This window comes from Corvus kubaryi, unplaced genomic scaffold (genome assembly GCF_017639235.1).
Source record: "Corvus kubaryi isolate FWS band 111438036 unplaced genomic scaffold, C.kubaryi_AGA036_p1.0 76, whole genome shotgun sequence".
Lineage (NCBI taxonomy): Eukaryota > Metazoa > Chordata > Aves > Passeriformes > Corvidae > Corvus > Corvus kubaryi.
Window position 1 is genome coordinate 9015375 of NW_024582063.1, and position 16802 is coordinate 9032176.

At 41.7% G+C, this 16802-nt stretch overlaps 1 protein-coding gene across 1 annotated transcript; it reads right to left on the bottom strand.

Annotated features, from left to right (window-relative positions):
* Positions 1-3878: 3878 nt before the first annotated feature.
* ATF3 (activating transcription factor 3) lies at positions 3879-13281 on the bottom strand. The gene is made up of 4 exons (XM_042051707.1): positions 13117-13281; positions 8335-8578; positions 7312-7419; positions 3879-6793 (listed from the first exon to the last, which is right to left on the bottom strand). Exons 2-4 carry the CDS (start codon positions 8572-8574, stop codon positions 6596-6598), a joined length of 546 nt encoding a protein of 181 aa, XP_041907641.1. The 5' UTR covers positions 8575-8578; positions 13117-13281; the 3' UTR covers positions 3879-6595.
* Positions 13282-16802: the final 3521 nt, after the last annotated feature.

Below are 16802 nucleotides of genomic sequence, written 5' to 3' on the forward strand. Positions count from 1 at the left end.
CTCACTGTCACTCTGGCTTAATCTTTCTTGGAATCTGAGCTCTGGAGTGTGGCAGATGTGTCACCAAACTTTATGAAAGGTTCCAGGAGAATCCAAGGAGCTACAGGCCTGTAATCTGAACAGGCAAGTTAATGGAAATTAAGATAAAGGAACTATCAATCAGTAAGTACCTAGATAAACACAGTCTTCTTGAAGAGAGTCAGAATGCATTTTTTAAAATTAAATTCCAGCTAACAGACACATCTGGAGTTCTTGGAAGGGGCTGGCAGATGTGTGGCTCAGGGAGATTCAGTAAGTGTATTTTACGACACCTCTAAAGAGATTTCAGTAAATTCCTTCAACAAATAATTTTTTGAAGAAACTGAATAAATAGAGAAAATACATATGTATGCATAAAAACTTAATTAAAAGATAGACAAGAGAGTAAAACTAAGCTATGAACTCTCCCATGAGGGGCAGGTCATCCAGTGATGTTCCACAGGAACCTTTACTGGGACCTGCACAGCTCAACACTTTCATAAATGATCTGGTAAGAGTGTGAGTAATGTAGCAAGAAGGTTGGTGATGGTACAATTTTCCTCAGGACACACAGGAGAAAGGCAGTTTCAGAAGACTGGCAGGAAGACTTTATATTTACATTTTGGAAATTAAAGTGACAGATAAAATTCAATGTAAGTAAACATGAAGTAGTGTATATGGGAAAAATCAATCCTGGTATCATCTATGATACATTGGGCTTGAGTTTATCATTGCTAGTCAGGAAAGAGGTCTTTGGATTATGATAGATTGTGGCATTGTGTGAGACCTAATTCTTGGCAGTCATCAAAACTGCAAACCTCACTTCTGGAGCTCTTAGGAAAGGGACAGTGAACATCAAGATCCTTCTGTATTAACCCGTGGCTTGACCACAACTTGAATACTACATGTGGTTACTGTTCCTTTATGTTAAAGGGTGAGGAAAGGGTTAGGGAAAGGGTTTCTTTTATGTTATGAAAAGCCACAATTTTCCCAGGAAAACTGGGTAACAGGAATAATCAAGGATGTAAAATGGCTGCCAAAATAAAAAAATTAAAAAAAAAAAAAAAGAAAGACAAAAAGAGTGCATAGGCTAGGACAAGTAGTGTCACTGGGAACAGAGTCAAACAAAAAGGAACTGTTTTCTTCTTCTAAGTGGTGATAGCCCTATGGTACTTGCTGCCAGAGGTTACTGCAGATGCTGGTACTGTGGATGAGAAACTGGTCAAACACTTGATAGAAAGATTTGTGGAAGGGTACCACCTAAAGAATTCGTGGAAAGCTTGTGTGACTCACCAGCTGAAAATAGTTGGTGTGGGAAAGCACCCAGGGGAAGCATACTTGCCCTGTTCTTATTCTTCCTTGGACAGCTGCTTTTGATCAGGGCTGTAGGAAGAGAACTGGGCTGGGTGGGCCCTTGGAGTGAGCTGGTGGAGCTGTTGAGCTGGAATGCAGGCAGTTACGTGATGTGCTAACCTGGGCCACAGAACGAGACCCGAGCTGGCTCTCATGAGCCACCTCATGCCAGTAGCACCCAAGCTCCGGCCGCACGGAGAGCTCATCCTCCCGCTGGCATCAATCAGCCTGTGCTGAGATTCTTGCTGTCATCACTGGGATGTTCCCAGCACTGAGCTAGTTTATATAAAATATTGCTATTCCACACTGCTATTTGCTGCGCTGTCATTCCCACTAAGTGGGCGTGGTTGTGCACCCACTATTTCGGCAGAGTTTCCAAATATAAAGATGTTAAATTCTCAAAAGAAGGTAAGTGTTCCAGCTTTACTTCTCAGTTTGTTCCCATTTTCTATTTACGCATTTCATATATCTAATTTTTTTTCTGAGTGTCAGCTCTAGTACACTTACATGGGAGTCTGAAAATCATTAGGTTGCAGGTTTTTTGGTTCATGGATCACTGTCAGCAATAGTAAGTATTTGCAGCGAGTTGATGCTGTATTAAGAATAGATTCCGGTGTATTCTCTTTTTAACTGTGATGGCTTTGAAGATCTAATAGCACTGAAAATTAGCAAATAACTATTTTTAACCCTAGAGTCAGCGGTTCTGACTCAGAGTGTCCATTAAGGAAATGAATGTTAAACAACAGGATTTAAAAAAAATATTGTCACTCATCATCTTAACTACACTTAAGAAGAAAGGCATCTATTATAGAAATGAAAATATTATATTGGTGTCATTACAAACTAATGAAGACTGTTAGAAAGTAATTGTGTTAATTAATGTTATTGCACATTTAATCCCGGGATGATTCTCAGGGTCTCCAGCTGGGGGCACTGGGCAAACATGAAAACGTGGCAATGGCCAGCATGAGTGAGACTTGTACCTAGACCAGGACTGTGCTGACGGGGAGGAGGCAGGGGAACCAAAACCGCCAAGGAAAGTGGATGTGAGACGCAGTCATCATCCTGGATTTGAGAATTTCCTAAGACCAAGTAGATTCTGTTTTCAAAACTCTTTTGCTGCTGAGAAACAATTGTATGCTTTTATTTTCATTACTATAAATCATCCAGTTTCTTTAGCAAAACTATCCCTTTAATCAATAACTTCAAATCCTAATGGACACAGGTAAAAGGTTATTGTAAATTTAAATTTGTTGCTGCTCAGTTTCATTAAACATTTCCAGCCTTGTATGAATCATTGTCTCTACCTACCTTCAAAATTGCTATTTATTCATTTATGTCCGGGAGAGAGCTATAAAAGAAATAGAAGATTCTCCTTGTCAAAGTACAGTGTAAATCCCAGTATGCTTTAAGGTCTACATGGGCATGTAAACAGAGATTTAGCATCTAGAACAAGACCTGAGGAGAAGGTATGGCATGTAATTGCTCAAGGACTACCAACTGTGCTATTAGGAATGGTGGTTTCATGGTTTCAACACATGCCATTTAAAAAAGATATACAATACCAGTTCAGGAAATCATAGCCCTAATTTTGTTGATGAGGTTTTCTAAATCAGGCCAGGCAAATGATTTTAAAGTTTGCCAATTTAGTGTTGAACTGGGTATTCAAAAGCAAAGTTTGATAGCAGCTATAGGAGAATGCATGAAAGGGTGAATGTACTTATGGGGGCTGCACAAGTGTAAGTGGATGGACCAATAAGGAAAGTAAGTATCCAGCATTGCCGAGCTCATAGTAGCCTAGATCTTCCTTCCAGATGATGTTTTTAACTGGATTTTGCAATAGAGCAATGGATTTCCTGATCCCTGGAGCTCCTGGCCTTCTATCTGGCCTGTGTATTACAAGTTATGAGTGCTTGCAATGGATTGAAGCCAAAAGTTTTTGTCCACATCACTGGCTGTCAAAACACAGGGACTTCTGTCTGGGTGTGTAGATACTCAGTTTTGGAAAAGCAAGAGGGAACATTTTGTTCATCTTTTCTCATGTTTCTCCCCAGACACATCAATACATAGACACAGAGAAAAAAACCAAAGCCCTGATCATGCCATACTTCTTTAGTATCTGCCATGTAATTATAGAAAGCAGTCTAGAAGTATTAAAGCTTCACAGTAGCAAAACCATTAAACTCATTAGGGAATCAGAAAGTTGAAATAACTATCAGCTGGTAGGTTGCAAGGTTAGGAAAGGTTTAGGAGTTCTATTTTCCAGTCCTTTAATCTAAGCTGTAGGCCACAAATAAGAAGTTTGCCTGGAATTCACAATCAACCTTGCAATAACAAAATTTTGTTTACACCTTGACAAGCAGTGAACAGTACCAGTTTCACTTCATAAGACACTTATTGCTGCAAAGCTGTAAAGAGTGTTTGCTTTTTAATATCTCAGTGTTGTTTTAAGAAAATGAGGTTGCTCTTGGACCTTGAAATGTAGAACGAATTAAATGACACATGAATAAATATATATTATTTCTTTTTTATTAAAGTATCAAAACAAACTTGAGAATAGAAAACAAACTGCTTTTTAATGCATTTCAAGGGCTCTCCTGAATAAAATATACTCTGAGAAAACTCATGCAACATACCATTCCTGTCTAGCTGTTCAAACACTCTTTTCCTGGGCACAGCAAAGTGACCCTGAGTACCATCATTTCCAGAGCAGCGTGCAGGAGCACGCACACACACACACATACAAAAGCAGTACAGAGCAGCTATGACTGCACATGTAAAGAAATAAAAATAGATTATCTTCTGACAATAGTAGGGGTACCATATTAACATTTGGCATGCCGAGTAAATAAGATCAAGCAACAAAAGTATGACGCCTGCGTCACCGGTGATATGGTTAAAAGCAACCATACAAATTCCCTAAGGGAGACACATGAATTCTGTCACTATAGTCTCTGTGGTAACACTTTATAACCAATTATGAGACAAACAGCCTTGTCTGCTGGTATTTGAGAGGCAAAAAGCAAAGCCAAGGCGTACGATGCCAGGATGATGCCTTGGTTTTGTATTTCCACGTTACAGAAGTCAAATAATGAACATTGTTTGACAAGTTTACTGTAGCACACTTCATGTATATCTGTTGACTGGTAAACAGCTGGCCCAATTACATGTACAACTTGTCCTTTAAGCCAGAGAAGTTGCCACAGAGGCTCCACACTCTGCTTACAGGACATGAACAAAACTCTCACTGAAGTCAATGGAACCTCCTTCCAATATACAGAAAGATCATGGATTCTTAAGACAGAATTGGACCTAGTATGTCATCTTTGTAATACATTCACTTTTCAGATACATGAAGTCATACCTTTAACATGTGATATAGGACATTACAATATATCCAGACCTTAGGAAATGGTACTAAGTAGTTCTGTTGCAGAATATAACAATCATTATAAGGACCAGGTACAATTTGTGATGCACTCATGCGAGACTTGCGGGGTAAGAAGCTCATGGCTGAGGTATCTTCAAGTTTAGACTTTAGAACAAACACACCATTTCAACACTGCAGAACTGGTGTAAAATATTATGCACTGTAAGCTTCACTTGTATTCTGCTTTGCTTAAATTGTGACATTGAACAGACACCACCGATGGAGATACAGAATTTTGGAAGGTACAATACCTGCACCCAATCATTCAAGACAGTGCCTCATCTTCAAAAAAGATGAAGGATAAGTGTTTTTAAGTGGTGTCTCAAATACAACTGGTGAAGTTTAGGAATATATAATATTAAACACCAAGAGATAAAAGTAAAAAGACAGCGCAACACTTGTGTTCTCAGTTTTATCTTGCTCGCAGTATTTATTAACTCTACTCATTATGATATTAGTGATAAATAAGGATAATATTTTCTTTTACAAAAAATTGTAAGGGTATACTTTATAGAAATAAACAATCTGAGAATTTCACAGAAACATCAGAATTTAAACATTCATAGCTCCAACTGTTTCATCCAGCAGCTCTTCTACCAGTTCAAAAACATCCAAGGTTAGTATTTAATAAAAAATAAAAGCAATTATTCACTGCATCAAAACTCTTGCCTCCTTTAGATTCTAAGTAACACTTTTGATTGACTGTAGTTGCCACTCAAAGGTAAAACAAAAGTAGCTGCAATCATAATTTTTCCCTCTGAATCACCTGGCAAAAGGAGGTAATTCTGACCAGGATGGAAAAAGCTTTGTCAAGCTCTTATGCCTGTAAGAGCTATCTGCATGAGCAGACCCACTGAAATCCATGGAACCTCTTCTGTGACTGAGGGGTAATAGCATGAATTAAGGCTTGTAGGATTAGATCCTAGATGAATTTTAAAAATATTTATTTTCTTCAAGGTTCAGGAGTCTGGGATTCACTCCTGCAGTTCTTTACTTGAGAAAAACCTCTATCAATACCCCTGCACAGTTAGTTTCCTCTTTCCAGTGGATCCAATTCACCAAGTCACTAAGTGATGGTACAAGCTGCTCTTCAGCAATTCAAGAAAAAACTGTAGTCCCCAAGGGCTAGTATCTGGGGTGACAGCTCATAAAATACAAGCTAGGCTACACAGATGTTTTGCAAGAAACATTTGTTTGTCACACTTTCTAGACTCTTCAAATTCAGTCACTGAGATGAGTCACAGAAAAAACCCACGAGTGTTGAGAAAAAAATGACAAAGCTTAGTTGGAACTACAGGGACTTTTTGTGTGTGTGTGTGCTAGGTTAGAATGCAACAAAACACATCAGGACATTCTGCCAGAAACCATCCTCCTGGAAATTCAAAAATACTCAGTCTTCTTTCCCTACCAGCAACAAGGAAAAGTAGTGTCCATCCAGTACAGCTGTCTGTACCACGTGCATCACTGGAAGTCATAGTGTTCTAGCACAAACCTCGTGAGTGCAGATACTGTATACTAGCAGAGAGCTAAAACTTCGGAAGCTGTTGTCTGTAGCTCCTAGGAACAGCAAGTATGACAGGTGCAAACCCTATATTTGAGGCAGAAGGCTCTTCAATTTGATTGAGACCAGATCTTCCAAGGGCAAAAATCGCTGTCAAGCCAAAATGATTCTTTCCACTTACGAAAGCAATCTGCCCTTCCTAAAGGCTCTTGACTAATAGAATCCTACACATTATGACAGACTCCCCCATGGATTCTGGTAGCTGTTAAAAACATTATAAATTGCCGTATCACTTAACCTTGTAATGTGCCTTCTTTGATCTGTTGAATAAAAAGATTTCTTTCATCTTCAGGTGTCCTTCCGTTCTGTGCACGGACTATACACGTGGGCCTGTGCAGATTTAGCATGTATATCAAATGCTGCTTCTCGTTCTTCAGCTCCTCGATCTGGGCTTTCAATTCTGCATTGATCGTTTCCAGCTTCTCTGATTCCTAGCAAAAAGGACACACACAGCTTTTACACTGACAAGTTCAAATAGTTAGTCACAGTTTTTTCTAATAGTCGAGGTCTTTTATTGGTGGGAAAGCATATGGCTGGCAGAGAAGGGAATCACATGTACTTAGTGTGCTGTAATGATGAAACTATACATTCCCCAGTCAGTAATAATCCAAAAACCAGATTGAGAGTTACCTCCTTTGGCCTCTAGAGAATGTAATGGAAGTTGAAAAGCCAAATTCAAATGTATTCACTCACAGTACATTATCCCCATAGACAAGATTGGTCACTGAAACAGTAATCTCTTTCCACTCCTACCATGCTTTCACTTTATGCCAGTTTCAGCCAGGTTTGGATTTAATCTATGGCATGTTTATTTTTTATAACTAATGTTTTGAAGGGTTTACAGAGTTTTGGGTGACATCTTTCTGTATTTCCTACTATGACAGTACCCTATGCTATCTGTTTGGATCCTGGCAGGATGACAGATTAAGAATTCTAGCCAGTCACTTACTTTTTGCAAACATTCTGTTTTTTCCTTCTTTTTGTTTCGGCACTTTGCCGCGGCAATTTTATTCCTTTCCCTTCTTCTCTTTTTTCTTTCATCTTCTTCAGGAGAAAACTGTCCCACAAAAACAGATACACACAATCCATAAGATGTTGTAAATAGGAGACCTGTATTTCAATAACTTCTGGGTTTTTTAAATCAACATGGACAGTGCTGTCAGTGCTCACATCATGAGTTACACAAAAATGTGGTTCTGACCTTGTTTTCCATAGAGTACAAGGGTTGTAACTTCATTAGAATCGTCAATAAAATCCAGACTGGAGTTGGGTTGTATGTAATCTATATGGTGGCTCATTTTAAATCAGTGGTACTCAAAAAACTTGCTGAATGTCTCCCCAGGCTGACTCCCAAAGCTCCATCTCTCCTCCATTTCCCAGGGAGGAAAAGGAGGAGGGGCACAGGGAGCAGAGTGGAGGATGTGTCATGAGCGAGGCAGCGAGAGTAAGTGAATTAAAGGCAGCACCAAAAAGGGAGTATTAATACACTTCCTTCTGCTTCCTGTGGAGGCTCAGACCAAGGTATAACTCTTTCCTTAACCAAAGCTGTTTCTCCACTTTCAAAGAGTAATGTTTTTCAAGGATAGTATCATCTTTAAGCAAAAATATAGCATGGACATAGTAGATCCATGTCTTAGTCCAACCCCCATGGGTTCTGCTGTCCTCAGGGAAACAAAACTTCAGCAGTGACTTATTCCAAGTTCAGCTACCACTAGGCACACTAGCACTTGCTCTAATCACTGTAAAACGTTGTCTGTAGTCCACAATTGAAAATAAAATATCCAACTATGAGAAATACCCAAGGGTATCCCTGAAGATACAGGGATCTCTCAACAGAGAGCCAAGCAGTTGGCTTGAAGGAAACAAGTATGGTACAGAAGATTGTCTATAGTTGATGCAATTACTGGTCTTTTGGCAAAACTTCGTTAGAGAATTAATCATTCACACCAAAATTCTATTTAAAGAGCCCTACCTCTGTTTTCATCATTGATGTTTCAACTGGCCTTTCAGCAACAGTCACCGTGTCCAATGTTGAAGACATCCTGTGGAACTGACGCTTGTTCTGAATGGCAAACCTCAGTTCCTCCTTCACCAGGGGGGTTAAATTTGTGAAATCATCAAACCCCAGTGACCCTGCGGGGGACAAAGTGGGAACAATTGCGGAGGCGCTGACTTCTAATGCAGATACCTGGCCTGAGTGTTGAACCATCATTTTGCTGAAAGATAAAAAGAGATAATAATAATAGTCTTTCAACAACTTTAGAAAGGCAAATAATATCTCTTAGAGGTATATTTCACACTGTGAATAATATTGTAGTTCTTATATTGCTTCAGTCCCCATTCCTCATCTACCCCAATCTCTCAACAGAGACAAGCAGTTAAGAATTTAGACACTCAAAAACCCCTCAACTTCATGTTAATTCAAAGTTAGTATTTAAAAGTAAGAATAATATCAGCACATGACATGATTTCTAGGTCTTTCTGAGACTTAATACTTGAAAAAAATTGTGTAAGAGTGTGTGTACTGTTAAGTTTTAAACTGGTAGTGTGTGGCAAACGAGAATTGAGTGAATAGGAAAAGAAAGAAAATAAGAACAAAAATCAGAAAGCACATAAGTAGTATTATTATTTAAAGCATAGAAGGAGAGTAAGAGCATCTTCAGAGCTTTATCACCACAAATTCCAGCTTCAAATGGACATAGCATACCTTGATCTCAGCTACACTTAGCTCAATGTGTTCTACTAGAAGCTGAAACTCGCTAACCACAAGAGGATCTGTCGCAAAATTATCACACTCAGTTTTACACACAGTTGTAGATCTGCCTATAAACTCCTGAAAAATAGTTAACGATAAGAGCTGGCACAAAGGCAAAAGTCTTTACATGCTCTGGGGCTCCACAGCACAGGCTGAGTTGGAGGGATTGACTCATGAAAAATGTGAAGCCATTTGTTTCATTCCTTTGCTCTTGTAGAATTCGAAACTGTCCTTATGTGCCCTCTACGAGAGGCTTGAAGTTCTTAAATATTTATGGCTGGATCTTCTGCTGACATAAAACAGTGTGATTGAAGAGACTTTAGGGGAATTATGCAAATGTAAACCCATGGAGAAACTTCATTTCTAGTAGATTTCTGAAGAAAATGAACCTATCCAACAGTGCTCTCTACTTCTCTCTTTTTAGTCATTCTTCTTATTTTTTTTAGCCAGTTTTGAAGGCAGAGAGGTCCTATGTGCTTTGTGAAAACTGGCGGCTCCACCGAGGGAGAAGGAGGCAAAACTCAGCAGTTAGTCATTGAAACACGGTGGGCTAGCTGATGCACACATCCCTGCAAGTCACAGCCCATCTCTCCCCCAGCAGAGGTGAGATAAGAGGGAAGAAAACTTTCTGGAAGAACACTGAGTGCCTTTTATGTGTGGCCCAAAGGACAAAAGGTGCAAATCCACAGGAAAACAAGTTGTAATAGTTCCCTTGTTCATAAAGCGACTCGGGTTAAATTGGATTTTACTACGTTGGTTTTCCAGCTTTCTTTGGTGTGTAGATTTTGTTGTTGTAGTTGTTGTTTTGGTTTTTTTTAATAGCTGTATGGATAATTACAGTATGTGTTATCTACTCTGGATTAGAACCACAATAATTACAGAAAAGTCAGTTGTAATTAACTTAGTGCAGGTAAGCAAACAGTTGCCTCAGGGTAGCAGTGTGGGTAAGCTAAATTTCCACATGGTAGACCCAGAACTGCACAGTTCCCTGTACGTTACTTCTGGAACCCAGCAAGAAATGTCTGGGGTCATGTGCCTTGACAAGAAGATAGAATTTGCTCAGAGATATCTAAAAATACACTGTAAATCCATACTGGTGCAAATGAGAATAGAACCTAGTTCATTGCTAAGTGAGGTAAACATAAAAATCAGAGGAGAGTGAATTGCCTGTTGCTGGAAAATACCACGTCCAACTGCAGAGTCTTCCTCACTTCTTCCTCACCCAGTCACCACAGGGGAGTTGAATATTTCCCAGTCTCAGGGTGAAATCCTGACCCCAGTGAAATCAAAAGGACTTTTTCTGTTGACCTCAATGGGGCCAGGATTTCACCCATAGTTATTCAAGATGGGGAAATTGTTTGGAACAATTTGTTATTCAGAAAGACCTTGGGAAATTTATGTAATTCTCTTCAGAAAGCCCCTGCTCATGAGTCATATTTAAAGTACTGATACAGTTTAATCCTATAATCTCAGAAAGCTAGCAGTTACTCTTTTCCAGCAAGTCAGAAATGGCCCTATTAATTTCCAGCTGAAGTCCTCCCAGTATTATTTACTATTTACCAACATTCAACCATTCAACTAATTTAAACAGGCCAATTCCAGATGACACTGGACCCCTCACTGCCAGCAGAAATTTCAGTTATTTTCACTGACTCAGTCTCCTTGTATCCTGGTGACGGCTTCATTCAACAAAGTTAATTCTGTATAATTCAATCCAACCAGGAGTCTTAAAGTAACAGTAAAACTGTTTTTCCAGCCTCCAAAATAATTAGTTGGGCTAATAATTTTCAAGCTCTGGTGGTTTATTCAATTATTTTTCAGTTTAGGTGAACTTTTAATTAAGGTCAGCAGCAGCACCAGAGGAAACCAAGAATGTGCCTGAGAAATTGTGTTAATTGTGGATTTCTAGTAGTTACTGCTAAGTGTTCCACGAGCACCAACAAAACCCTACAATAACGGCTTCAGGTCCTCTCACCCGCCTGTCACTACTGTGAAAAAGAGAAGTGGTTGGGTGCCCAGAGCAGGAGAAAGTGTCCTTGACCGTCGAAACTTGCTGCCCTCCTCCCCAGACAGCTCACTGCCCTCCCAATCATCCTGAAAGGCACCTCTGACTGGGGAGGGAAGGCCCACCAGGGGGCTGAGGCTTCTGTAAGGATTTCTGCTGTGAGCTGAGTCCCATTTTGCAGAGCTGTTTGCCACTGGTTTGCTTTTCTGGGACTCTTTCCTGGGGCAGTGCTTCTGAACCGTGCCTGGTAGGGCAGCTTCCAGTCTGCCTCTAGGATTGTTAGGAGCCACCACCATACAAATGACAGAAATAATCAGCCTTATATCAAAGCTCCTCAGTAAGCTGAATATGTCCTCTTTTCATAACAACAAGGTAGATGTTTTCCAGTTTCTGGGGAACAAATCTGCTTTTAGAAATGTTTTATAAATAGGAAAATCAGATTTTACAATTTTAAAAAATGCAACAAGTTGCCCTTTCTTGTCCCAGTTTTTGCACAAATTGTCCCTCTGTCTATAAGCCATCCAGAGCACTATCTCGTTTCGCCTGGATTTGTAAAGGCTGGGGAAACAGTAGGAATAAGACTATCAAGCATTAAAGCGTGGTTCCATCGTGGCCTTTCTGATATAATCTCTGTTTACTTCGATAGAGCACGCACGTGGACCTGTTCTGGAGTTACTGCCACTGGAGGTGCTGAACACTTCTCAGCCCTGCACTGTTACCGGCACAGCTCGTTCCCGGGCTGAGTTAATGCTTCGTTCCTTTAACCTTGCTTTTGGAATTCTCCAAAAAGCACAGTTTTACTATTCATGGTACCCTCCCAATTCAGGTAGGTTCAAACAACTGTTCATTCGTTCTCCCCTTGCTTTTTGTTTGTTGTTTAGCAGACGATCCTTTTCATCTACAGTGAGATTTTACATCTCATCTGCCAAGATTTTAAAATCGGAACATGCTTCCTAGCTGTGCACGTCCATTATTTAAGGATATTCTTGTTTAATATTAATATTGAAAGTGACTACTTTCAGTTTTTTCTTGCTTAACAGCAGACGGCTGACTGTGCTTCTTGGTGTTATTTCTTCATACGAATTCCTTTTCCCCTGGTGCTGATGCAATAAACCCTGATAACCACTGAGGTTAATCTTAAACAGCATTAAGAGCAATTACAGTTCACAACCTCTGTGCACGCTAGTTGACCTTAAGCTTTCTGACATCCCACATCGCTCCCGAACCATTTTCTGCTGCCTTCCAGCTTCTCAAATGCTTGTTACTAGGAGGAGAATAGATTTCCAACAGGAAACTCGTTCTCTGAAACAAATTGGCTGTTGTGTCACGCCTGATTTGCTTAGGCAACAGTTTAGCAACTGCTCTACTTTCGGTCAAGACACCGAGACAGAAAGGAAAGCGAATATCCCTGGCTGTCACGAGAAGTTCTCCCTCGGTTTATGGGAATATCAGCGATAAGTCCCTGCGCGTCAGCGCGGGTTTGCCATCACCTGGGCTGTCCCGCTCCAGGACCCCCGTCCCCGTCCCCGCGGTGCCACCGCCGGCTGTCCGGAGCTCCGGGCGCGGCCGCGCCGCTCGGGCATCCCGCGGCTCCCGGGGTGCCGGTGCCGTGGCCCCGCCGCGGCCGCCACCGCGCGGTGCCGAGCGGCGCTGCCGGCCCGGGGACAGCCGGGGCTGGGCGGGCTCCCCGCGGCGCTCACATCTGGCGGCAGCCCGGGCAGGGGGTTCCCCCAGATGTGAGCGCCGGCACCGAGAGCCGGCGCCGCCGGACGGGCGAGGGGCTCCGGCGGAGCTCGGCGGGGCCGGGGGCTCTCCCGGCGCTCACGGCCGGCGGCGGCCGACTTCGCCCGGAGCGGCGAAACTTTTGCCGGGGGCGTGCCGCTGGTCCGCCGGCGGGCATCCATCCCTCCGCGGCGGGACAGCCTCCCCGGAGCTCAGCCCGTCGTCCCGCCGGCCCGGGCAGTCCCGGCCGCTCCTCTCCTGCTTCCACCTACCTTCCTCCCGCCGCTGCCGCTCTCCCGGCCGGAGGGAAGGGGCTCCGCAGCCGCCCCGCCGCTGCCGTCCGCGCTGCTCCGCCGCCTCCTGCGGGAGAGCAGCTTCCTCGGCTCCCCGCTCCTCTGCCGCTCGCCCGGGTTGCATCACCCCCCTTTTATAGCCGAGCGGGCAGCGCTGGTATTTACTCTGGCGGCGAGTCCCTGGCTGATGTCATGCTATTAATAGCCTCTCCGAAAGAGAGGGAGGAGGGAAGCGGGCCCGTGGCGGTGATGCAAGGCTTCCCCGCCGGCACGGCTCGGCACCGCACGGCACGGAGCGGCACCGCCGGGCCGGGCCGGGCCGAGCAGCATCCCTCAGCACCCCGACAGACCCCTTCTCCTTCCCTCTTCACCACTCTCCCTTTTATTTATTTATTATTTTTCCAGTTAAGACTCCGAGAGTTTCTTTCTCCGGGCCATTTTGCGTCTGACAATAAATCAAAGTCCCTCTCGCGACCAAAAAAAAAAAAAAAGAAAAAAAAGAAAAAAAGAGAAAAAAAGTGGCAACTGTGTATTTTTCGAAAGGACTGAAACGTGTGATCTTTCTCTGGAGGGAAAAAATGCTTAATGCCGCCCCCCCCCCCGCCCCCCCGTTCCTGCCATCCTCCCCCCTCCTCCCCTGCTACTTTAGATGACAGCTAAAAGTTCATTTCACATATAGAAGAAGGCTTCAGTTTTTACTCTGAGGAGGAAAGGCCCGTTTAATGAAATTATAGAAAGCTAAAAATAATACGGTTTGGGATTTTTGTTTGTTTTGTTGGGGTATTTTTTAAACTTTTCTTAAAACACAGCAGCACGCTATTTCCTTATGATCTCATGAAAAAAACAGGGAGTTCCTACAGCAGAGAGGGAAATACGATTGTGGCTGTGGTGAAGGGGTTTTTGTTTAGTTCTTTTTTCCCCCCTGGTTTGTTAACAGACAGAAATTACCTTCTAACAGCCTTCAAAGTGCTAGAAGATAAGATGCTAAAGAAAAAAAACAAACCACAAAAAAACCCATTTACCCAGGGGAGATACAGAAAGCTTACAAAGACAGATGCACGGGATTATCCAGTACAATAATATTTCATATATAATACATGCAAACTTGTTGTTAAGACAGTCTTCAAGTCTCTGTACTTGGCATAGAAAGACCAGGACATTTCATGCTTGAGGATATTGTAAACAAACCAACATAAAATGTATACCTTCATATATGAAATGTATATCCCAATCAATTGCTCCAAAAGCTTCATTAATTTTATAGTGTTCAATAGGTCAGTTTTGATAATAGGTAATATGGCTCGAGTGGTATATTCTGGGGTATTTTAATTACTTGGAGCATTTTGTCAAGGATACCGACTTTGAATAGTTTGAAAGTCCCTCTGTGTCTCCCTTCTGTGTGAATGTATATACATACAGATATGTACTTATACATATGTGTGTGTATATATATATACATATATATATATATATACATACATATATATTTACATATTGGCCACACAGACAAGAGTAGTAAACTTAGCTTTTTTAATGTCCCAGTGCCAGCAACTTTGCAAAATTAGCACTCCTATTTTGCATTTAGTTGCCTGCTCATGAAAGAAAAACACTGATCTGGTGGGGAAGGGAAGGAGTCTGGAGCAGTGACGTTGGCTTCCCTCCTGTGGAAGGTGCAGTCGCACCCTGTTCTCTGCAAACAATGAAGTGCACTTTGTGAGGGCAGGAGCGAACTCCTCTGACCTACCTGGCAGCTCTCCATTTACAGCTCCTGTGGGCTGCAGGCTTTTATTTTCCACTCACCTATAGATAAATCATTCTTAGCTCTATTGAAACATATTTATTGCTGCATTTTTATTAATCTAAGTAAATCAGTGTCAGGCAAGAACTTTGCTCTTCAGAAGGGTCTAGAGCAAGCTTTTTATTTTGCCTTGGTACAGCCTAAGAGTTCTTTTTACTTCAGAGGCATAATTTTATAATTCATACTGTGCTCAAGGACAGCTGGCATCATTTTTCTCAAGCCTAGAAGAAAAAAAATTTCCTCTCAAGCAGAAGCCAAATCTGGAAAATTTCTTCCTAAAAGATAGCTGGCTGGAAAATTTTAATCACAAAGTTACTGTGGAAATGTGTTAGCAACACCAGTTTTAGTGGCCAAGAACAGGTGCCTGCTGTAATTATGACAGAAATTTAGCATTTGTCTGTCCTTATTTAGGTAGCTGTATCAGAAGTGGGAATGTATTTAGAGTATTTTCAGCCAAGCAGAGCAGTGTTGCAGAATAATGGGAAAAAAGCAGCTCTCTCCTTCCATGTGCGCAGAAGTACCTTGGAAATCCAAGTGTGGTTACCCAGCTGTTGATGGTCACTGACATCTACATCTTTGCTACACAATGCTGCTTCACCACTGCTGGTCCCATTAGTGCCCATGAGCTGCAGCCAGCACTAAAAACTGACAGCAAATCAGTTGTGTTCATTCTTGAACTTCTCCTGAAGTGAGCCAGCTCCTCCCTGCAAAGCAAACAGAGAAACTGTTCCTGTGCGCATTTGTGATTAGGCCACTGAAACATGTCCTGGCTTGAAATTCTTCAGTGAAAAAAGAAAATGAAACCACAATGAAAAATAAACCCAGCTCCACTGTGTTGTATAGGTTTTATCCTGGTAGCTTTTGAAACCAAAGCTAAATCAATCTCGGTAAAGACATAGGATCATACTCCAGTTAAAAAAAAATTAAAAACAAAAATTAATAATTAAGACTAGCAGGAAGTTAAAGTAAAACCCAGTACAGCCACCAGATGCTCTGATGTTCTTGCCAGTTTAATTTTCCATCTCATAAAATAGCTTTCATTTGCCTCCCCCTGAACATTTACTGGTCCTTTTCCAATCAATTCTCTCTTTTGTCACAGGCTGCAGGGAACAGTCCCCCGAAACAGCATTATTTTAACAGAGGCAACATCCATGTTGTTAATTTCTGTTTTCCCTTAAGCCAGGTACAACAGCTCATCACCCAAACTGACATGTACTGGGTTCTTTTCCCTCTGCAGAGAAATCAGGCTGGATACCACCCCACGGTGTGGTCCTTGCAGCCCTTCAGGAGTCTCCAGAACAGAGAAAAGAACTTTTTCCTTTACCTCTTTCTGAGAAAGTCCTGCCTCCACATCCCTTGACACTACTTTATGCACTGTGAATATTTGATTAAAACTAAAATATGGCTGTCTCATTACTAAAGAGAGCTATAGACACCATCATACAGGGGAACAGACTCCCGATCTCACAGCAGAAGCTTTCTTCTGTCCTAACATTTATGCCACTGCAGGACGTAAGTCAGAGCAGCACAATTAAAATCTCCATGTCCCATCCAGATCCTATGTTGGTTTATGGTCAAGCAGCTCCATTAAAGCTGTTTGGTCTGATGAAAATATAATCAGATGTAAATAAGTCAAATGTGCAGTGACAACATGAGTAAAACCTGCCTCTCTGTGTGTTTTGTGGTTTGAATTGTTTTAAGTTTTGAAATTACTGTAACCCTGACAAGACATATTTTTCCCTGCACGGCACACATAAGAGAAAGAGGTTTCCATAATTCAGAATTATCATGTGGTAAAATCAGCATAGAATCAGGTTTTCTGGCTCTGCCTAAAATATTATTCTCTACTTCTGCAATAGGAACTAAC

What these genes read in the sequence shown, in the direction of transcription:
- ATF3 (XM_042051707.1), bottom strand. Translation starts at nt 8,574, where the DNA reads ATGATGGTTCAACACTCAGGCCAGGTATCTGCATTAGAAGTCAGCGCC. An exon ending in CATCAATGATGAAAACAGAG is followed by an intron (nt 7,420 to 8,334) that starts GTAGGGCTCTTT and finishes TTTGTGGGACAG; the next exon opens with TTTTCTCCTGAAGAAGATGA. An exon ending in AAACAGAATGTTTGCAAAAA is followed by an intron (nt 6,794 to 7,311) that starts GTAAGTGACTGG and finishes CCTTTTTGCTAG; the next exon opens with GAATCAGAGAAGCTGGAAAC.